The 23,415-nt window shown below is 44.2% G+C and overlaps 2 protein-coding genes across 2 annotated transcripts; both read left to right on the top strand.

Moving 5' to 3' along the window:
• Positions 1-8,216: 8,216 nt before the first annotated feature.
• LOC147427260 (uncharacterized) lies at positions 8,217-10,018 on the top strand. Its single transcript, XM_086498311.1, has one exon. The coding sequence runs from the start codon at positions 9,444-9,446 to the stop codon at positions 9,879-9,881; it is 438 nt and encodes a 145-aa protein (XP_086354437.1). The 5' UTR covers positions 8,217-9,443; the 3' UTR covers positions 9,882-10,018.
• A 243-nt stretch (positions 10,019-10,261) lies between these two features.
• On the top strand, positions 10,262-11,861 carry LOC147427259 (uncharacterized). Its single transcript, XM_086498310.1, has one exon. The coding sequence runs from the start codon at positions 10,279-10,281 to the stop codon at positions 10,828-10,830; it is 552 nt and encodes a 183-aa protein (XP_086354436.1). The 5' UTR covers positions 10,262-10,278; the 3' UTR covers positions 10,831-11,861.
• The last annotated feature ends 11,554 nt before the right edge of the window (positions 11,862-23,415 follow it).

Below are 23,415 nucleotides of genomic sequence, written 5' to 3'. Positions count from 1 at the left end.
CGGGCTACTTCAACTGATACCTCATACGTAGTAGGAAACCTTCCCTTCACCTTCTCTTTAAGAATTGGCCATAAACCATCCACAAACCGGTCTTTCTTTAGGAAATTGGGTGCCCCTTTGCCCTACCTTAGCGATGCAACCCATCGTCCCCATAGGTCCATGAACTTTGATTTGTATGCTGCATATTCAGCCATACCTCCTTGCTTCAACTCCATCAGCAATTGCCACAATTTTTCTAATGTGGTGCCTTCTCCAACACCCCTTAGAAATGCTGCTCTTAGCGAGTCCCACCTCTCCTTGGTGGCTTGCACCAAGGCATTGTACCATGATCTTGCTTCCACTTTCATTAACAGTGGAAAAATACGCAGACGTGAAGCATCGTCATCCCTTCCAGAGACGACACATGCTATTTCAAGATTATCTAGGAAATTTGAAGCATCTTCCCCCACCTTACCCACGAAGGTTGGGAAGAAAAACGTTTGCCATTGCAAAACAAGATTTTTTTTCATTTTTTTCTTAAACACAAGTAGCTTAGCGACTTATAGCGGCTTCTTACAAGGTTGGCTAGATAGATCAAAATAGTATGAAAACTGAAATGTTAAAGGAGTAGCTTAAACACAAGTAGCTTAGCGACTTATAGCGGCTTCTTACAAGGTTGGCTAGATAGATCAAAATAGGATGAAAACTGAAATGTTAAAGGAGTGATGGTAATCCAACACGGGGAGGATAATGGGATTTGGGGAGCTAAGGATCTCTCCTAGCCCCGTAGCACCAAACAAGAACACAATCTTCTGCTGATAGAAGATCTTCCTATCTACATATATATGTACGTTCATGTGTTGCAAAAACCTAAACAGAAAAGCGGTTGGTCCGTTATCCATGGTGCACAGAGTGTAGAGTACTCACTTATACCCTTAACATGCCGATGTTGACAAGTCGGCACATTCAAAGGAGGTCATCACCCTTCATAGGCTCCACCTTCCCTTCATTGTTCAGCATGTATGGAGTGATGGCGACGTGTTTGACCACTCCTAGCCTTTTAGCTAGTAGTAGTCGCAAGTAGTTACCGTAATCGGCTCATTGCATGAATTCCACACCATTTGATTGTAGCTCATCTTTGGCCCACTGGGTTTCACTCGTAGTAGACAGTTTCTTCAGGATGAGTTGCACGTGGAGAGAAGGAAGACCCTCTACCCGCTGTCAGGAGTTTTTTGGAGCAAGGGATTGCGCATTTGTACATACCATGCATGGTGCATTGAATAAAGGATTGCCCATTTTCCAGAGCTAGGTGGTTACGTGGGCCCCACATGTGTACAGGTAGGGCAGGGTGTACATAGTGCATCATTTTTCACTATCACCAGTACTAGTGTGTTTTTTTAATAATAATGAGGAGTTGGTAGTGCGTAAAAATTCTCGATAAAGCTATCCGCGGGATGACGACATGAGGTAAGCAGATGCGTCAGATGGCATCTAGTGGCGTCAAGAGGTCGAATGGGGTCAATACTTGCACGTGGATGAGTACGGACACAACGTGGGTGTTTTCTTGTGATAATTATGCAGAAAGGTCATCATGAGGACCATCTTTTTGGGCCACTTCACGTGGTGGCGGGATGCATTATTGGAAAAAGTTGAGTGCTAGGTGTGCGGATGATGCAAAAAGGTGACAACTATGCATTGCGAGGTCAGTTTTTGGCCTGTTCGGGGTCCGTTTGAGGTCAACTAAAAGGCCAAGGGTGCCCAAATAATAAAGCTAAGTGTGGGAACTGAAAAAACAGAGAGAAGACCAAAAAAAACGTGGAGAAAAGAGGAGGAACAGCCGCAACTGTGTTTTTGCTCATTTTGGAGCCTGTTTTGGCACCGTTAACTGCTCATCCGAGGTCGGATTTGAGCACTTTGACATTGTAGACTGGGGTTTTGGGCCGTTCCGGAAGTGATGGCGTTGTCCATTTTGCCAAATTCCTCACTGTTTTTATGCTGTTTTGGCTGTGTAAGTTTCTCCTATGAGAGAAGCTTCTGCTCCACTTTGTGATTGTATCTGGCATATTTTACCCGTATTGTGTGAGCTATTTGCCCCATTGGTGTTGGCCCAAGCTCATTTATATCTAAATATCAGAAGTTCTCCTCTTTTGAGCTGAGTTTTTTTTTGTGTGTGTGTGTGTGTGTGTGTGTGTCTCTGTGTGGAGTGGGAAAGTGGATAGTCTCTCTCCTCTCACTCCATCGGTGTGTTCCCTGTCTCGGCCAAGTGGATTGTGTAAGCCGAGTGGTGCCCCATAGTGTGTGTGTATATCATTCCAAGAGTGTGTGTCGGATCATTATAGAGGCGTTCTGTGTGTTTCCATCCCGCTCACATTCTTTTGGCGCCCCCACGGAGGATCTTCTTCGAGTACCTTCTGCTTCGAGCTTCAAGCTTCGAGATTCGGGATTACAGGTTGCAGACTATAGCTTACAGGTTACAGGTTATAGGGAGAGATACAGGTACAGGTGATTCACACAGGTACAGGTAGCTGGAGTACAGTGATATACTAGCAGTGGTGTCACTTGCAGTTGTTGTGGGTATGCAGCATTTGGCGCCTGTTTGAGCGCATTGTCTGCTGGATTGTACGTTACTTGTGGAAACTGCCATTTTACGCCTTTGTGGAGCCATATTTGGTTTTATTTGGTAGTCCTAGCCATTTTTGAGACTTGGTCTGGAAGATAGTCATTTCTGAGACTTGACTATATGAGATTTGGATAAGCCTTCGTGTGAGGGTCGATAGCGTGAGGTTTTATTGAGCTGGGGGATTCTCAAAGGTGGAGATCCTTTCTGTGATACAGGTAGCTGGAGCACCCTTTTTGTGACCTCGCCATAGGCTATGTACTAGTGATTCCTACTTGATGCTCGGGTTCTATTGTTGGCATTTTATGTATACATATACAGTCTATATTTTGGGTTCACATTGCTCTACTTCTGGGGAAACTCTGCCAAATTTTTTTCGAGTTGTGATGGCTGGTTTTTTGGTCTTTTAAGCCATTTATGCTGTTGTGCTGCTGAAATTTTGGCAAAATCAGAGGATAAGTCAGGTGTGCCTTCTTGGAAGCTTCATGGTTGGCTTTAATGGATGATCAAAATGGCCCTCAATTCACTCCTTTTCATTTAACTCAAAGAATCCAGATAAATGTTCATGTGTCCAGGAAGATTTTTTTCCAGCAGCGCATAGTCTTTATGTTCGGGCCAAGAAGATTAAGGGAGATACTGGAATGTCCTTTACCTATTGTAATTCCAATGATTAACTATGAAAACTCATTTGATGTGCATGTGTTTGTCCTTATCTGAAGTTGAGCTCCATTGAAGTTTCTGGGAATTGAGTCAGTCAAAAGTTTTGGGTTCTTGCACGTGTGTTTGAAAGGGTTCTCAAAGCATCGTAACTTGGGTAGCCATGGCTTTCTCTTATCCGGAGTTTCATGGAAGAAGTGATGAAGATGTGGAAGAATTTTTGGAAAAGATGGAGGTTGCCTGCATTAGCAACCAGATTCATGACCCGATGCAGATGTTACGTCTTCTCCAGATTTGTTTGAAGAGCGATGCACGAGTTTGGTCCAAAGCATTTGAAGAGGAGTTGTGTGCAGCAGATCCACCTGTAAGATTGAGTTGGAACAATCTAAGGCATGGATTGGAAGCGGAGTTTGTGAAGATAGAAGATCCTGACAAAGTGTGGCAAGAAGTACAAGGTTTGGTGCAGAAGGAAGGTGAGCCAGTAGATGCGTACATACGTAAGTTTTCATTGGCATGGGAGAGGATGTGTAAGGCCTTAGCACCACAGGTACCCCCGCCTGACATAATGAAGAAGGACAGGTTCTTGGCTGGTCTTTGGGAGAATATACGTTGGAGAGTGGAGCTAAAGAAGCCTAGGACATATGAGGATGCACTAGAGGCAGCAAGGAACAAAGAGTGGAAGCTGAGAAAAATGAGCCAGTTAGGGGTGGAGTCTTTGCCCATGAGGTCTGAATTTCAGCCTATTGACTCTTTACAAGGTCGCATGCCAGGGGTTCATCATGAACCAGTGGTTTCTGTTACTCCTCAGGTTATGCCAACAGTGGTCACTACAGCAGTGCAAGATGATGGGCTAAGGCAAGACATGCGGCAAGTGTTAGATTTAATGAAGAATCTCAGCCTAAACATGCTAGGTCAAGTGGGAAATAATCGAGGTCGAGGGAGGTTTGCAAATCAGCCAGGAGGTGAGGTAAGACCTAGGAATGGTGGTGGACAAAGCAATGGTAGGTCCTGGAGGCAGACGCCCACATGTTATAATTGCGGAGAGTTGGCCACATCAGCCCACAATGTGATAAGCCACCAAGGATGGGGGGAGACATGTATCCATTGCCAAGACAGGTGCTAACTAGGTCAAATGATTATGGCATCGAAATTAAGGGAGAAGAAGGAACCAGTGGATTAACCCAGGAGGAAAAGGGAAAGACAAAAGTGATAAGTGTAGTCACCTTGGAGAAGGCATCAAAGTTAGAGGATACATTAGTAATGCCTATTGGGAAGAGGACCACGGAGAACAAGGAAGGAAGAAGTGCCCCAGGTCCTAGTAAGAAGAAGGGAAAGAGTCATGAAGGTGAGGATGTCAAGGCCAAGAGGAAAAGAAGGGATCGTCGCAAGTTTCATGTTTCAGATTTTCCACTAGGGGATGGGCAATTAAGCTATGACTTGAAGGAGGATCTAACAAGCAGGAAGGCAGATGTTACTTTTGGGCAGCTTATAGAGATGGTGCCTAAGCTAAAGAGACAATGGAAGAGGATGGTTAACCCAATGGAGAAAGAGCCAGAGAGAGGTTCAGTGAAGGTGTTGGCAATGGATGAGCTACCATACATTTTCTCAATAGTAGATGTGTGGCACAAAAGAAAAAATCTGGGACAAGGTTATGTGGATGGTGGAGCCCAAATGTGTCATAACACACTCATGAGTTGAGAAGATGGGTCTTACAGTGACTGGGGTGTCAGGGTTCCAGATGTAATTGGCAAACCATCAAAAAGTAAAATGTTTGGGTGTTGTAAAGAGCTTAGAAGTAGAGGCATATGATGCAAAGGCAGTGGTTGATTTTCATGTGATGCTAGCAGGGTTGGGAGCATATCCTATTATACTGGGTAGACCATGGTTACGTGCAGTGGGAGCTGTTCACGATTGGCGACGTGGTACGATTAGACTCTATGGAAAGACAGGTGCCAAGAAGCTATATAATATGGACACAAGGAAACGATTGGAGGAGCTTTATGAAGATGAGGATGAGTCTAGTGATGAGGACTATTCCACAGTGGACTGACCAGGACAATGATAGTACTAGCAGCAGTGATGAGGATGCTGATGGTGCAGTTCTTTTGATGGATAAAGAAATACAGGAGTCTGGTTTAGTCGCATTTACAAATGAGGTTGAAGATGAAAGTGAAGGGCCTTATGAAGTGATTGAAGGGCTGATGCAAACCAAGGTTGAATTGTCAAAGAAGCGGGAATTGATGACACAAATGATCAGTGGAGACCTCTCAGCTATGGAGAAGGAGATATGTTTTCACATGCACGTCTATGCCAAAGTAATTGATGGTTTTCTTGATGCAAGGTTGATATATGGCATCTCTACAGGTTTTCCTTGGGAACCAGGTGGAACCTTGATTAAGTTTTTGATGCAGGGAATGCCAAGTGGTTTTGTGTGGGATCCAGGTGGAATGAGCATCTATTAGTGTTGTTGTTGCTGAGCCTGAATGCTCTAGCAGGCTAGGGGATGGGCAAATTATATAAGGAGTTTTTTGGAGCAAGGGATTGCGCATTTGTACATACCCATGCATGGTGCATCGAATAAAGGATTGCCCATTTTCCAGAGCTAGGTGGTTACGTGGGGCCCACATATGTACAGGTAGGGCAGGGTGTACATAGTGCATCATTTTTCACTATCACCAGTACTAGTGTGTTTTTTTAATAATAATGAGGAGTTGGTAGCGCGTAAAACTTCTCGAGGAAGCTATCCGTGGGCCGACGACATGAGGTAAGCAGATGCGTCAGATGGCATCTAGTGGCGTCAGGAGGTCGAATGGGGTCAATACTTGCACGTGGATGAGTACGGACACAACGTGGGTGTTTTCTTGTGATAATTATGCAGAAAGGTCATCATGAGGACCATATTTTGGGGCCAATTCACGTGGTGGCGGGATGCATTATTGGAAAAAGTTGAGTGCCAGGTGTGCGGATGATACAAAAAGGTGACAACTATGCACTGCGAGGTCAGTGTTTGGCCTGTTCGGGGTCCGTTTGAGGTCAACTAAAAGGCCAAGGGTGCCCAACTAATAAAGCTAAGTGTGGGAACTGAAAAAACAGAGAGAAGACCAGAAAAAACGTGGAGAAAAGAGGATGAACAGCCGCAATTGTGTTTTTGCTCATTTTGGAGCCTGTTTTGGCCGTAAACTGCTAATCTGAGGTCGGATTTGAGCACTTTGACATTGTAGACTGGGGTTTTGGGCCGTTCCGGACGCGATGGCGCTGTTCATTTTGCCAAATTCCTCATTATTTTTTTGCTGTTTTGGCTGTGTAAGTTTCTCCTATGAGCGAAGCTTCTGCTCCAGTTTGTGATTGTATCTGGCATATTTTACCCATATTGTGTGAGCTATTTGCCCCATTGGTGTTGGCCCAAGCTCATTTGTATCTAAATATCAGAAGTTCTCCTCTTTTGAGCTGAGTTTTTTTTTTGTGTCTCTGTGTGGAGTGGGAAAGTGGATAGTCTCTCTCCTCTCACTCCATCGGTGTGTTCCCTGTCTCGGCCAGGTGGATTGTATAAGCCGAGTGGTGCCCCATAGTGTGTGTGTATATCATTCCAAGAGTGTGTGTCGGGTCATTATAGAGGAGTTCTGTGTGTTTCCATCCCGCTCACACCGCCTTCCAAAGCAACGAGGATAGTAACCAAACCACTCCTCTCTAGGGTATGGGAATCTCCTTCTCACCCCCACTTCGGGGTTGTTGAAGTGAATTGGCAGCACTTGCATGCGCGCCACAAATCGATAGGTGATCTTCTGTTGCTTTACCTTGAATGACTTTCTTTCTGGCAACGTGGACACGATTCTGCTTTCCAGAGCCGAACTCGAAGCACTTACGTGGCCAGGTGTTTCTTCTTCCTTGGGAGTCATCTGATTTAGGATTGGCCTAGCCCTCCTTTTCCCTTGGCACGAGCAACCCCTTTTGGCCACTTAGGAGCCGAGGCTACACTTTTATTCTTAGATTCCTTGGGGAAGAGAGGCTTTACTGACCTCTTTCCTTTATTAATATGGATGATTTCTTTGTGGTGGATGTTGATGTAGAGGAATTTCGCTTCTCCTTTACTTTCGTTGATGGCACTCATTGATAGAGTGCCGTGGGTGACGGTAATGAGAGTAGCCTACTACGCTCCCTCTGGTGGCTCTTGATTCACGGTTAGAATGAGGGATGCGAGATGGAGAACTTACTTCCTGCATGTTGACGACGACGGTGTATTTCGACAGCAACACTTTGATGAATGCTCTTAGTGCTTCTTCAATTTCTTCCTCCTCCGTTCTCCAATTAGAGAATTCCTGCAGCCACTCATCCATGGTCAATGATGTTGATAGGAGTTTTTTGGTTTGAATTTTACCAGCCCATGTATATATGGTGTGCTTATTGGTTCCACTTTTGAGCGTGCTATGGTTGCTTGTATAGTGCTGGGCAATGCCAATTTCTGATGTGTGCTCTTGGCTATGGTCTACAGCTCGTCATTTGACCAAGTTTGCAAAGAATTAATGCAATTTCAGCTTTGACAAGGTCTTTAGTCTCTATAGAAGGCTTTGATGTGGGATGTTCACCTTGATGTCATTATCCATTTATTTATGTCTGGATAGAGGTGATTGAGAGTCGAGTGTCATTTAGGTTATGCTACGTGGGAGCTACGTCGGCACGCTTCGTTGGCATTGTCAATGGGTTTGGTGGGGATAATAAAGTGAACTTGATGCACTTGTCAAGTTAGAGGCCAAGGTTAGTGAGATTAAAGCTCAATAGCTATGATGTACGAGAAACTCGGGTGTCAGGTGGGTAAAAAGCAATGTTTTGGTGGGAGTCAACCCTTCTTCAAAAATAAAAGGAAATGCAAATGGTTTTTTTGGAGGCGGTCTACAATGATTAGAAGCATGGGCCGCTTGCTGACGCGAAGTCTCTATAAAGACCACACTAGGCAAGCGAGTTGCAGGGCAGAACGTAGGGTTGGGGGATGGAGAGAATGTCAGAAGGAGAGCGAGCATGGAGACAGTAAGTTGAAGGTACTGAAAGGAGGCGCTACAGAGGAGCTCTGAGAGGATGTGCAGCTCATGTGGGTGTCAATTGCAGAAGGCTACGGCCAGGAAGAGCCGAGCAGGGGGTAACTGACTGTAGGAGCCGGGGTCTCAGAAGCGGAGCGCTCCAGGAGCAAGAACAAAGAGTGAGAGAGAGGGCCTTAGCTCGCCTAGCGCATGCTGCAGAGCCAAGGGAGAACCGGAGAAGAAGAGATGGCACCCGAGCTTGCGTACTGCTGAGAGAGAGAGAAAGAGAGAGAGAGAGAGAAAGGCCGAGAAGGAAAAGCACCTGTGTTTATGCTCACTATGAGCAACATGGCTCTAGAATGAGGGTGACAGTTTACATGGGTTTGAACCACAATGGGGCGTGTTTATCAGAGCAAACCAATGGGGCAAAGGAGTAAAGAGGGTACCATCAAAGGCCAAACAAGGGCAGGGGCTGCTGAGCGATAAAGCAAGCACTGGGGAAGCAGGTTGACACTTAAAGCGCCAATGAGTAGAGAGGGTAAAAGCTCTCGGGGTTGCAAACCTGCCGAGTTTGAGAAAGAAGGGCGGGCCTGAGGTAGGCATGAAGATGGAAATTGGGGGCACCATCATCCATAGGGCCGCTGAGTTTGAGCAAGTAGCACTGAGAAGCCGAGTAATCAGAGACTGCAGGGAAAGGGGCCGGCGACGGGTCACACGAGGATCAAGTGACGTACAACATCGAAGTGCAGCTAGAGAGTGGAGGTCTCGGCAAAGCTGCTGGCCAAGGTACAGAGCCAACGAATGGAGAAGCCGACGAGGAATCTTCTAGCGTGAGGCTTTGGGTGAAAGGTATCTTGTGTAAGGTCTACCAGCTTGAATGCATATATACTTGTGGGGACACACTCTCTTCTTTTCTCTAGACTCAAGTGCCCTCACTTATAGACAAATGATGCCAACGAGAGCCATAGAGTGATAGGAATACTCGAGCCCTACTATTTATTTGAATGCATGACGATGTGGGCGAGCTATTGAGAGGCAGTATCTTGCTCTACCCTTTTTTCTTGTCATTGTTTTGGTGCTTGCCACCATTGAGGAGCGTGTTGTCGAGTACCTTCACTAACAAGAGTAGGTGTTTTGGTTTTTAGCATCCGACACTTGCATCACCGGCCTCTGCAAACATGGCAGCAATGAATGTATGCTTCTGTGGAAGGAGGGATGAGGATGTACATGCATGGGTTGTTGAAGTAGATATGTTGCTTTTAGAGCTTGATATCTTTGATGATGTAGAGAGGGCTGATTTCATGTATGAGAGGTTGTACGAGGATGCTTGGCATTTTTATGAATGTCTTCTTGAGCAGGTGCAATATAGTTGGAAACTCATGAAGTATGCTTTGTTGAAATATTATGCATGTTCAAAAATGCCAGCAAGAGGTATTGTATATTTTTGTGGCACTGCAAGTGAATGCATACAGTCTTGGATAACACCAGTTGAGCATGAAATGATGCGACTTGCAATCGATAGTGATGTAGCAGAAGCTGCATATGCTTCACAAGGCTTGTCTCATGATGCTTTTATGTTTTTACATATGCTTCCGAATAAGTGGCGTTACAGCTAGTCAGCCTTGAAGGTCTCATTACTAATGCGGTATTGGAGGTTGCAAAAGCCTCAAGATTCAATAGAGGATTCCCTTGTCACTACTTTTGAATCACTACAAGGTGAGTTTGGGCATATGGTGTGGAGTTTGTTTGAGGGAGACACTTGGAAGTCGGATCTGTATGGCTTGCCTCTTATGGAGAGGTCGGTGGTTGACATGGTGGAAGATTCATCTATCACAGAGCGTATGCATTACAATGACAAGGTTCTAGAAAATGGATATTGTAGTGATTTTGAGTCTGATACATCTAGGATTTTGTGTGAAGATGATTTATGTGATAGTGCCTCGATCGATGATGCATCTGTTGAGGAAGAGTCTTCCCTGCAATGACTCAATGGTGTTTGACTTGGCTCCATTTATGAGAGACATCAGATCACTGAAAGAAAGATGGCTGGTGGGATTTGAAAATGCCGAGAGAGAAAAGCAAACTTTGGAATCTCCTAGGGGGAGTGAAGACGTAAGCATAGGAGAGGGAGAGCAAGGACTTGTCTCTTGTGAGGAGTGTGTACAACCAGTAGCAGAGAAGAGTGAGAATGCTTCATTTGAAGAGGTTATGAATGGTTGTGATGATGAGAGTATGTGTGAAGAAGTGGTGCAAATAGAGAGTTTGTGTGATGATGTAAGCGATGATATTGGTTTTTTGGCCAACCTCTTATCAGAAGCTGGTGTTAATGTATCTACCTTTTATACTAGTATGCTGGAAGATGTTACTTGTGAGTTTTTTGATCGTTTACTCGATGAGAAAGTGCCTCTTGAGAAGGACATAGATGCTCCGAAGAATGATGATACTTGTGCAGATGCTGTGAATATGTTTAGGGGATTTGTATTCCACTTTGCAGGCATGTATGCTTTTCAATGCCTTTTGAAGGCCACGGATTCTTCTCATGCTATTGCTACAGGTGTTTCCTAGGCCTTGGAATGCGGTGTGGCTTATATTGGCCCAATTACAAGTTTTAGTGCAGGAGATTACGAGGAGGGAAGTCTTATGATTCATATGCATGAGGATGATAGAGTTTATGATATATTTTTTGGTGTGATGTTAATGCATGGCAAGCTTTTGAAATTTCCTTGGGAGCCAGGTGGAGGCTTGGTTACGTATTTGATGCATGGAATTCCAAGTATTTTTGTGTGGGATCTAGGTGGAGTGAGAATCTACTAGTGTTGCTGCTAAGCATAAATGCTCTAGTAGGCTAGGGCGGCTAGCAAACTATGAATCATAACTAAGCCTCGCGTGACCATTCCCTAAAGAGGGTACCATCAAAGGCCAAACAAGGGCATGGGTTGCTGAGTGATAAAGAAAGCATTGGGGAAGCAGGTTGACACTTAAAGCGCCAATGAGTAGAGAGGGTAAAAGCTCTCGGGGTTGCAAACTTGCCGAGTTTGAGAAAGAAGGGCGGCCTGAGATAGGCATGAAGATGGAAATTGGGGGCACCATCATCAGCACTCAACAAGGAATTGAACAACTGCGGGCATAGAGGGTTCATAGGACCGCTGAGTTTGAGCAAGTAGCACTGAGAAGCCAAGTAATCAGAGACTACAGGGATAGGGGCCCACGAGCGGGTCACACGAGGAGCAAGTGACATACAACATCAAAGCGAAGCTAGAGAGTGGAGGTCTCGGCAAAGCTGCTGGCCAAGGTACAGAGCCAACGAATGGAGAAGCCGAAGAGGAACCTTCTAGCGTGAGGCTTTGGGTGAGAGGCGAGCCAGTGGTATCTTGTGTAAGGTGTGTGAAAGTCTACCAGCTTGAATGCATATGTACTTGTGGGGACTCACACTCTCTTCTTTTCTCTAGACTCAAGTGCCCTCACTACAGACAAATGATGCCAACGAGAGCCATAGAGTGATAGGAATGGTCAAGCCCTACTATTTATCTGAATGCTTGATGATGTGGGCGAGCTATTGAGAGGCACTATCTTGCTCTACCCTTTTTTCTTGTCAACGTGTATCGTTTTTAGTGTTGTAAACTAAAACATTCTGAGAAGCTCTCCTTCGTGGGGGCACCAAATGACAAGCGTAAGTGCAAAACGGACCACAACAGCCTCTACGCCAGCCCTGTCTACGCAAAACTGGGAGTGAAGAGGGGGCACCACTTAGCTTTGAGCGACTAGGACGCGGATAACATGAACTCAAATAACACACACATACACACACACACACACACAGATGTGGACAGAGGAGATAAAAACCCTTCGAAATGTGAGGGTAAACTTGATTCACGATGGTATTTACAAAACCCTTTGTTTTGGCGAAATGGAGACCGTGGAGAGAGAGAGAGAGAGAGAGAGAGAGAGAGAGATGTGGACGGAGGAGATAAAAACCCTTCGAAATGTGAGGGAAAACTTGATTCAAGATGGTATTTACAAAACCCTTCGTTTTGACGAAATGGAGAGAGAGAGAGAGAGAGAGAGAGAGAGAGAGAGAGAGAGAGTATAGTGAACTCTCTAGGAAAATTTCATGTGTGCAAAGATCTTATTCCTGTGCATAGTGACCCTTGGAGTCAGTGTGTGTGCACGACTTCTCTCTCAAGTGCTGACCCCCCTGGTAGTGACCTCTCAGTGCTCTTTTATAGGTGCACGCTGCATTAGTTTAGTATAAACTAATTAGGTTTAGGGCCCTAAGCTGGAGAGACAAAATAGGTGGCCGAGTCTCGGATGGTTGACTGGTGCTTTGTTTTGGGAGAAATAAGAAAATGATATTCTCCTAGGTGGGCCTTTGTGACCATCACCTAGAGAGAGATGGAATATACAAATGGTTTTTTTTACAGTTTGGCTTGGAAAATGGAAAGTGAATTACCCTACGGATGTTTACTGAGGAAGTGCATCATGGATGGGATGCCGATGAATTGTAGGCTTTACTGGTACGTTGGTATAGTGCGCTCATCAATTTTGGTGCCGCGGCTGGGGCATGCCTTTGGCGTCATTCTTTGATTTGTTGTCGCCATCACGTGTTTTTGGTCCTTCTTCGTTTGCCGATGCGTCGATGTCCATTTTATTTTTCTTCTTCCTTCTTGTGCGTGTCGTATGTGTGCGTTCTTGGTGCATATGTGATTGTGTGCGTGTGCTTATGCATGTAGTGTATGTATGTGTGTGTACATGTATGTGCTTGTGAATGTGTGTGTGTGTGTATGTATGGAAAGAGAGAGAGAGGGCTGATTTTTTTTGTCATCTTTGACACACACACACACACACACACACACACACACACACACACAGAGAGAGAGAGAGAGAGAGAGAGAGAGAGAAAGAGAGAGATTTTATTATCGTCCTCGGAGGTCAAATATGACCTATGGGACCAAAGTTACATGTGATGTAGTATGTGTATTGCTCATGAGTGACTCTAGATGCTCCAAAATTGTGGTGATGAGAGTCGCCATGGAGAGCCCACAATGTGGTTGGGAGATTGTTAACCCTCACGGCACACGGACACCCATCACCTACGACGGACGTGTATTATGTATTTGGTAGAGTCAGGTACCGGGCTTGTCGGACCAATAGGAAAAGGGTAAGAGTGATCGCCAATGAGAGGCGCACTTTAACTTGGACATTCAAGGGATTAGTTGGTTAAGCATGGGCGCCCAAGTGTGAATGGGGTGAGCTCCTATAAAAGCCAACTAAACCTAATTTTTACTCATTCTCTCATTTGTGCAATTGAAGAGTGCTCTTGCTCCATCTCCATCTTCTTCTTCTTCTTCACCTCCTTGTGTGTGTGTGTGTGAGAGAGAGAGAGAGAGGGAGAGTGTGTGTGCGATCGAGCATTACGAAGGCACGACGGCGGCGAAGCGGTTGAGCGCGGCATGACTGCAGCTTCTTCTTCATCGCGGCGAGGAATCCACCACGAAGGCGAGCGTAGAGCGGTGAGTGACACACCCTTTGTTTTCTTGAGCTTGGTAGTTTAGGCTTGTTGTGTGCTTGGAGCCGTTTGTGGCTCGCATACGGTGTATTGGCAAGTCCCTTGCTTCGACAGTGCGGCAAGGAGTGCACATTTTTGGCGCCGTTGCCGGGGATATGCCGTACACTAAGCTCGGTTAGCACTTTACGCTTCCTTGTGGTGCAATTTCTATCATAGGAAAGGCAGGGAAGGAGTGTGTGGAGATTTCTGTTTTTTGCGTTTTCTGCAATTGCTGTCAAGTTCCAATTTCTGCTATTGTCTGCGTTTTTCAATTTCTGCAATTTCTGCGTTTTCAAGTTCGGCGTTTTCAATTTCTGCAATTTTCCGCATTTCTGTCAATTTTCTGCAATTTCTGCGTTTTTTCTGCATTTTCTGCAATTTCTGCATTTTTTCTGCATTTTCTGCATATCTGCGTTTTCTGCATTTTTTGCATACCTGCGTTTTCAATTTCTGCAGCAAAAAAAAAAAAAAAAAGTTTTTTATTTTTTCTCCCAAAAAAGAAAAAAAAAAAAAAAAAAAGAAAAAAAAAACGCGAGTGAGCGGGCGGCGATATTTTTCGGAAATAAAAAACGTGACTCTTAAAAACGGACAGGTTGGTTTGTATAAAAGATAGATCGGGATCGTTTTCCCAAGCCCAAGCCCAAGCCCAAGCCCAAGCCCAGGCCCAAGCCCAGGCCCAGGCCTCAGTCCTCAATCTTATGAAATATACTAGACTCACTCTTATATATATACCCTACTCCCTCAAGAGAGAATGAGAGCATGTGGGACAAGTCCTCCACTCTCCTCCTTTCTCTTCCCACTTGCACCCTTAGACTTTCTAGTTTGGGCATAGTTCCCTACTGGAAATTGACAGTTTTAGGGATTCCGAGGGCATAGAGTGACCAAACGGAGGGCTGTAAAGCACGGCACGACCCTCTGACCGATACGCTCGTTTTGAGCTATCACACGGCCCATTCCACGACACGCTCTAAAAAATCTAGCAAAAAAACAAACAAAAAACACGCTAAAAACTAGTCACAAGGCCTCCTAGAGCAGCTTTTTGACACCTTAGGGTATCAAAAGCACATGCACTTACGCTCTGGGCGGGTGCTAGAACACGAGCATATTGAGGGTGCCTCTGTTCATACAGACACCCATTACCCATCCACGATAAGCTCTAGACCCTCAGAGGGGACACAAGGTAGCACCACCCAAGACCCTAAAATAGCCGCTAGTGATTCCTCCTCCGACTCAGAAATCATGGAAGCATACCCTAACCAAAACACTGAGAGAGAAGGCCATGCACCTCCCGAAGCTCCACAGCCTAGTACTAGTATGTTTAGCCGTTTCATGGAAACATTAGGTAGAGCTACTCGCTCGGAACCTGATGCAGATGAAGCACGCGAAGGGGGTGGGGAAGTGGAATCTCCTTTCACATCGCACGTGGACCCCACACCCCCAAAGAGTGTCCATGTGGATATCCTACCAACTTCTTACCAAGAAGGCCCTGTTGAGCTGCCTCCTTCAGAAGTTCCCTCTAGAGTACCGTTGGTGACAAGTAAAACCACGGGGAGCAACATTGCTTCTACCTCACAAGAAACCGTTAACACGTCGACTCTAGAAGGATTGTTCATTAATGATCATTGGACATACGACCTCCACACTGAGGTGTTGACGGATCTACACTCTGGCCACGCCTACCATGTAGGATGGATAGAGATTGTACAATCCACCTCTAGTGCCACGAGCATCGAAGATCAACAGAAAATGATCTGTAATGTTATCCATGGCATTATTCAATCAGAAAGGCAAAACCGAGGGGTAAATATACTCTCAACTGGCCCCATAAGATTTCTGGATACGAGCAAGGCTCAACAGCCTACTCTATCACAAATGGAGACTCCTCTAATGAGTCCCATGGACCCATCTTACGTCATTTCACCTGGGGTCTCTATGCAATCTGAGCCTCCGAGCGAAAACTTTAGCTTCCCTAACTTGGCTCAACCCTCTATTAAGGAAAACACAGTGCTCACTCCAGGGATAAGCCTGACAGAGAATGTACCGATGACATCTACGATTAGCGCAGTGCCACTACCTAGTGTCGTAGTACCTAATATGGGGCCTCGACCATATGTGCCTCTAGCCCCTTATGCACACATGGCCCCCACACCTCCAATAGTACCACTTGCTTATGCTCCTCGAGTGCCGCTCCCTAGCTCTTATCCGAGTGGATCTATGCCCGGTTATGTTCCATATCCTGCATCATCTACACATATGCCAAGACCGATACCCGTTCCTCTCCCACATATGATTCCAAGAGTACCTCCACCGGCCCTACCTCCTCACATAGGTGACTTGGCAGCGTTTGCTCAAACCATAGGTCGATCTATCGCGGAAAATATGCGTCATGCATCTGATAGAGAGCCTAGAAGTAAGGCAGTACAAATTGCCAAACTCACGCAAAAATTCAATGGGGACGAAGATGCTAGAAAACACATTGAAGTGTTTGAACAAGTATGTGATTCCTTAGGGGAACGCAACGAACTACATAAGTGCAATGCCTTAAGCTTGACATTAAGTGGGAAGGCTGGAGATTGGTATAGGACCCTAAGGGTGGATGAGAAAACAATCTACCCTACCCTTCGAAGGTTGTTTCTAAAGGAGTACATACGAGAAGGTGTGCTTTGGGGTGTAGCATCTCAGCTACAGAAGGCCGAACGTAAGGAAGGAGAGTCAGTAAGAGACTTCATTAGTCGTCTAAAGCACTTAAACTCTCGTTGCCCTGTAAATGAGCGCTTCAACAATAACCAACTGCTTGATCGATTCATTCGAGGGTTGAGGAATGAAGGAATCTATAATGGACTAGTGATTAGAGGTATCACAACCTGGGAAGATGTCACTGCCAATGCAATCCAATTAGAGGACAACTTGATGATAGCAGGCATGAGGGTGTCTACTGACACGCGATCCACTAGCTCACAAGCCATTGAGTATGAACCCATGACTGCAAAGCCCATTGCCAATGAGCCAAAGGTATTTGAGACATTCTTGACAGACCTCACCAAGGCAATCCAAGAGTCTCTTAAGGATAATCGACCCCCTCAAAATAGTCACATGTATCCAAGAAGGGAGCAACAATGGTGTTCCATTTGCTTAGGTCCACATAGCACTAGTGAGTGCCCTACGTTTAGAGTAAAATTTAATGGAACTTGCAACGCATGTGGTAGGTATGGTCACCAAGCTAAGGATTGTTTAATGATCAAACGTATGATGGCAAATAGACCACCTGTAGCCTGGACGGATGCGCCTCAAGCTCCTGTATTGATGCCTGCTCCACATGTTGAGCAACTACCGCAACACATGGTCCCTAGATCTCAAAATGTTGTACAAGCTACACCGTTACCACCTCCTGTGCTAGGACCGCAGCCCCCGCATCCAAGAGTCGCCCCTATGAACCAAGTGGGTTGCGAGCCATCTAATGCTTATGCAGATGGTTGTGAGGAGGAAATAGACACTAGTACTGCCTACGGACTTGATACATTGGAAGAGTGTCCTATATACTACATGGAAGATTGTTGGGGACAAGTCAAGCCGGTTTATCAAGCTGCTGCTCTCGCATCCATAGAGGTAAAAGCTTCTACACAGCCTCCATCTATAGTAGTGGACCTCTATGAAGCTACAAAAGAATCCACACCTCCCAGTGTTCAAGAATCACCTAATGAACCACTTCAAGTTCGATCCTGGGAGAGTACCTTACCACCGTTGCAACTTGACAAGGCACCTAGGGTAATAACAAACTACTGGCAAAAATCCTCACCTATTACCAACTGGAACAATTGGTTTCAAAGGGTGACAAGCTCATTTCAAACGGTATGATCTACCCAAGAAAGGGGGGAGTGTTTGCTGACAGTCCTCATTCATTTGCTTCCCTCTCAACCTTTTTTCCTGACCTCTCAATCTCCGATCTTAGGGAATGTACATATAAAGCTTTATACTCACAAAAAAAAAAAAAAAAAAAGAGCAAGAGCAATTAGCAAACGAGTATGCACAATAAAAGTCAAAACATTGACTCAGACCTACACATGTCACATCTGGTACAGTGAAACAGAAACCTATGCCATAAAACACCTTTGATCCTCATCACTTGAGTGATGGAGGGTATGTAAGATTAGTACGATAGGAGTGTTTCTGTTTTAGAGTTGAGTGATTAGCAAAGTTCTCTTTTCCCACTGATGTGCCTCCTGGAGGTATTCCTTTTGTTTCCTAGTGTGTACAGGAGCGTGTTGCTATTGATAGGATTTGGACCTTCATGGAACCTTTCTCTCGTTCACACTTCAAATCAAGCGCGACCATCAACACAAACAGGTGTTTCTTGTCCATTAGCATTGCCCTTATCTTTTTTGCATCCATGTTTGTCTGCTTTGATTGTGATTGGTAGCGTACTATTCAGTGCATTTGCTTAGTATCCAACATTTAATTCAATGCAATCTTTTGTCATAATCACTTGTTTAGGTGTAAAAATCAAGCAGTCCGACTAAGCTAGTTTGACCAAGTTAGGTGTTAGAAATCTTCTCTTAATACCATGGGGAATGCCTTCCTAATAAACAATGGTTACTTAGGTTCTTAATCCGATTTAGGCAGCATTGTATGAAATGTACTAGGGCTTTCTAGTGGGCTTGACCCTATTGACCTTTAGCTTAAGTATTATAAAGGGAGTTTACTAATGTGATGAGCCTGGAAAATGTAACAGTGTTATATGACCCCCCAAAGTTACAAAATTAAAATGATGAAAATGAACAACAAAAAATCAAAGTGCCACAATGTAAAATTTTAAGCTGGAAGAGAAATCTCAGCTTGATTTGGTACTTCACTCACATGTATTGCCTATGGTACTAGAGCCCTAGAGGTTCCCAGTGTGGGCGCTTTTCCTTGAAAAGCAAAAAACCCAAGGCATACAAAATAAGCACACACATCATAATTGAATCAATGTGAAAAGACTTTGGGGAGTCAAAGAAAAAGTAATCAGTCAGGCGATGATTTCATGAGAAATTCCTTTTATGGTAGCTTAACTACAAGGTTTTCTAGGTATAGCCTCTAGTCAGCCCTCGAACATGAATACTTGGCTCTCGCGATTAAACAACTTAATTGACCACAGAAAGTTAAGAAGCTTACCCATGGTATTAATATTCGATCTCTAGTGCTTTTCGACCGTCAAATTAGCGACCCCAGACTTGTTTAATTTTTTGCCTTTACATCTGTTTATGCATTTGATTACATTGCAATTTAATGTTCATTGCTAACAAATTGTTTGAAATTCTTTTACCAATCAATTTTTCTATCTAAAACTGCATATGCTTTTTAAGAGAATGCAATTACTGTGCCAATGTTGTTTGATTTTGCAGTGACTGAAGAAGGCTAAGGACATTCATCTCAAATGCTCTTCCACCTCGACGAACCGGCTTCAACTCAATAGCTTCCGAGGACGGAATCTACATCAGGAAGGGGGGCATGTTAACCCTCACGGCACACGGACACCCATCACCTACGACGGACGTGTATTATGTATTTGGTAGAGTCAGGTACCGGGCTTGTCGGACCAATAGGAAAAGGGTAAGAGTGATCGCCAATGAGAGGCGCACTTTAACTTGGACATTCAAGGGATTAGTTGGTTAAGCATGGGCGCCCAAGTGTGAATGGGGTGAGCTCCTATAAAAGCCAACTAAACCTAATTTTTACTCATTCTCTCATTTGTGCAATTGAAGAGTGCTCTTGCTCCATCTCCATCTTCTTCTTCTTCTTCACCTCCTTGTGTGTGTGTGTGTGTGTGTGAGAGAGAGAGAGAGAGAGGGAGAGTGTGTGTGCGATCGAGCATTACGAAGGCACGACGGCGGCGAAGCGGTTGAGCGCGGCACGACAGCAGCTTCTTCTTCATCGCGGCGAGGAATCCACCACGAAGGCGAGCGTAGAGCGGTGAGTGACACACCCTTTGTTTTCTTGAGCTTGCTAGTTTAGGCTTGTTGTGTGCTTGGAGCCGTTTGTGGCTCGCATACGGTGTATTGGCAAGTCCCTTGCTTCGACAGTGCGGCAAGGAGTGCACAGAGATGAAAGTGTGTATGTCTAAGTTATGACTGAAAACGTTAGAGAAGAAAGGTTGGATGTGACCAACAGTTGACCACTCTAGTAGTGTGTGGTACTTAGACTCTCAAACTTGCAGGGAGCATAATGTGCACAATCAATTTGACTCTTCTCCATTTCCTCAATGCCCTATCTCGCATCGAAGGAAATGGGAGCTAAGCCAAATGGCTGTGATCGTGCGTATCACCGACAAGGGGATAGGCTCAAGCATGTAAGTGTGAGTACGGTTTCCTCTTTCAACAAAGAACATGGTTTTGTAGTTGAGGGCAATATGGGTGGTGTAATGTATGAAGCGTGACCCACCGGATTGCTCCCAAGCCGTATTACATTGGCGTTGTAGAAAAGCTTCATTCACTTGGGAGTCAATCGAAGCATCATGTAGCAAGTGTAATGAATCCCATCTCCCAAACCACTTCTTTATGTCTTGCATCCATCCCATGCTCAAGATCTTGCTTTTATGCATCTTTTGAATTTTTTTGCTTGCTCCCCATGCAATTGTAGTAAGTCAATGTGAGGGGTTTTGACGCATCTTTATCATGTACTCCACAACCCTTTCCATGCCCATGACCTCAATTGGAAGAGATCCAACTGAAGAAGTAGGAGCATATATGGTGTTTGTGTCTTAACTTGGAGAAAATTTATAAGAAAATGCTTTTACACATTCTCAAACTCTTTCCAAGTAGACTTTGAGATGCTCTTGCCCCACACTTCAACTCCATAAATAAGAACTGATGTCACCAATGCATCAAAAAGATACTTCTTGAGAACCCAACACTTGATGTTTCCCGCATTACACATGTTCTCAAATGCATAATATGCTCTCTTTCCTGCTTCCAAACGACGCATAGCACATTCATGCCACTTGTGATTGGACAAAACCTCAAGGCCAAGGTGCTTAAAGCTCTTAACAAATTCAAGTGTCTCATTATTGTAAATGATGCATGGCTTCTCCTTATGGTTGGTTTTCACAAGCATAACCTTTGTTTTGGATTCATTCACAATTAGCCCACTATGCAAGCAAAAGTTCTCAAGGACAACGATAAGCTTTTGTGCATCTTCTAAAGTGTTTGCTAGAAGCACTACATCATCCGCATACAACAAAAGCATGATTACCGCATTGCAAATAGTGACCTCTTCAATGCCTTCTTCTTGCATAAAGTCAAGTACCATTTTTTCCAATTGATCGATGCATAGAGCAAAGAGACTTGGTGACATCCTTGTTTAACCCCAATAGTGCCTACAAAAATTTCTGAAATTTCTTTTCCCATGCGCAATTGACAAATCACCTTCTCAGAGAGAGAGAGAGAGAGAGAGAGAGAGAGAGAGAGAGAGAGAGAGAGTTGTGAGGGTGAGTGTGTGTGTGTGTACATGTATGTGTCTGTGAATGTGTGTGTGTATGTGTATGGAAAGAGAGAGAGAGGACTAAATTTCCTCCTTGCCGACACAAAACGAGAGAGAGAGAGAGAGAGAGAGAGAGAGAGAGAGAGAGAGAGATGGTGAGAGAGATGTGTGTTTGTGTGTGTGTGTTAAGAGAGGGAGAGAGAGTATTTTTGCCTTGGATAATGTATGAGAGAGAGAGAGAGAGAGAGAGAGAGAGAGAGTTGTTTGCTTTGATAATGGAGGAGAGAGAGAGAGAGAGGGAGGGTGGTGCTAAGCAAGAGGGAGAGAGAGAGGGTGGTGGCAAGGGTGGCGGCCCCTCTGTGAGCGCAAGGACAAGGGAGGGGGTGGTGGTGGCAACCTGCAATATAAAACGCTTTCTTTAAATTTATTTTTTATTTTTATAATGCTCCCCCTCTTTGGGGTTAGTGCCTACGGCCGAAGCTTTCAAAAGTCGGCCATCATTGTCACTTTTTCACAAGAAATATATACTTTACAACATAGACAACTTAGATTTTGCATGTTCCCTTTATGGTGCTTTTGCTTTGAAGATAGAAGCAAAGACCATTTGCACAGTTGTGGGGAAGATTTGTTGCAACTCAAGTAATGTTTCTTTGCCACCATTATTTTAGAATTAGAAAAACTAACACACTGGGGTAATACTAGAAGCAAGCAATTATTGAAACATATTAGAGTATTATTACAGTAGTGTGTTGGCATTTGCTTCTTTGGGAGCTCATATATACGAATCACTTTGTCAAAGAAAAGGAATCTATACCTTCAAAGTGCATAGTTCTATTTATCATAAAATTGGTCCATTGTTGCTAGAAGAATGATTAGATCAAATCCCTTACTTTGCCCACTTGTATTTTTTGGACACTGATAACGAGTTGCAAGACAGGATGCATCCTGTTTCTAAACTCAAACCAAATGTTTTGAAAAGCTTGCAATTGATGACGCATCGGAGTAAATCCATATGTTGAAGCTTTTAGGTAGTTTGCTACAATGGTTCAAACTTCTAATATTCCTGACATTAGGATGGTCATTACTGAGAAACGCACAGATGGATGACAATATCTTGCTCCAATAGATGTGAAAGTTGTTGTAGTCATGCATAGTCAAGGTCAAGAGAGCAACATTGGCCATTATGATATTGTGTTGAATATTTCTACTGGTGGTCTAAAAAGAATCTCAAATTTCCACAGGTTGTACATGCCTCTATTATGTGTGTTGCTATTTCAAGTGGTGAAGAAGGTTGGAATCCCTACATATCGCCAGTGGACAGACCACAATAAAATAGAGAGCAAGTGGATGAGAATACAAGGTATATTTCTACACAATAAATTTCTACAAGTATAAATTTCAAATCAAGGATGACATGACACAATATCTTCTACGTGGTGCTAGGATATTGCAACAATAGTTGTATGGAGGAGTTAAGAATTTTATGGGTTTGAAATCATCAGAGTGATCTATGCAATGAGGTGTATCAAGGTTTGATTAGCATGATCGGAGCAAGAGATTGAACAAGGGATGATAGAGAACCATTACTTGGTGCTAACATTGGAATGAGGGTTGTATTGTCTTCTTCATACATTGGTGGTCCGTGCTATATACACCAGCTTTATCAAGGTGACATGGCAATTGTAAGCAAGAGAGAAAAACTTGATCTCTTCATAACATTTGTATGCAATCCTAGATGGGACGAGATAGAGGATGCATTATTGGCTCGACAAATGTCCAGTAATTGACTTGATCTTATTGTACGTGTTTTCTACCATAAGCTCAAGGATTTGATGGGCTTGCTGATTAAGAGAGAGATTTTTGGTAAGCTCATTGGACACATTTTTGTGATTGAGTTCCAAAAGAGAGGTCATCCTCATACCCACATTCTATTGATACTTTCTCCCGAGCATAAACCAATAAAGATATCCCGTCTATACTATGATGGTGTGTGTGGAGCTTCCTAATAAGGTGATGTTTCCGCATTTGTATGACATTATTAGTCGGTGTAATGTACATGGACTGTGTGGAAACTTGAATAAAAATGCTCTATGTATGGTAGAGGAGGTTTACATACCCTCAAGGCTTCAATGCATCATCTACTATGGATA

Source organism: Adiantum capillus-veneris, chromosome 24 (genome assembly GCF_014529385.1).
Source record: "Adiantum capillus-veneris isolate H3 chromosome 24, ASM1452938v2, whole genome shotgun sequence".
In the NCBI taxonomy this organism is placed as follows: Eukaryota; Viridiplantae; Streptophyta; class Polypodiopsida; order Polypodiales; family Pteridaceae; genus Adiantum; species Adiantum capillus-veneris.
Note: the sequence above shows the minus strand (reverse complement) of the source record. Positions and strands in the feature narration are given on the sequence as shown.

Bases quoted from the DNA above. Each gene is read 5' to 3' on its own strand.
- LOC147427259 (XM_086498310.1), top strand. From the start codon at position 10,279: ATGAGAGACATCAGATCACTGAAAGAAAGATGGCTGGTGGGATTTGAA.
- LOC147427260 (XM_086498311.1), top strand. From the start codon at position 9,444: ATGGCAGCAATGAATGTATGCTTCTGTGGAAGGAGGGATGAGGATGTA.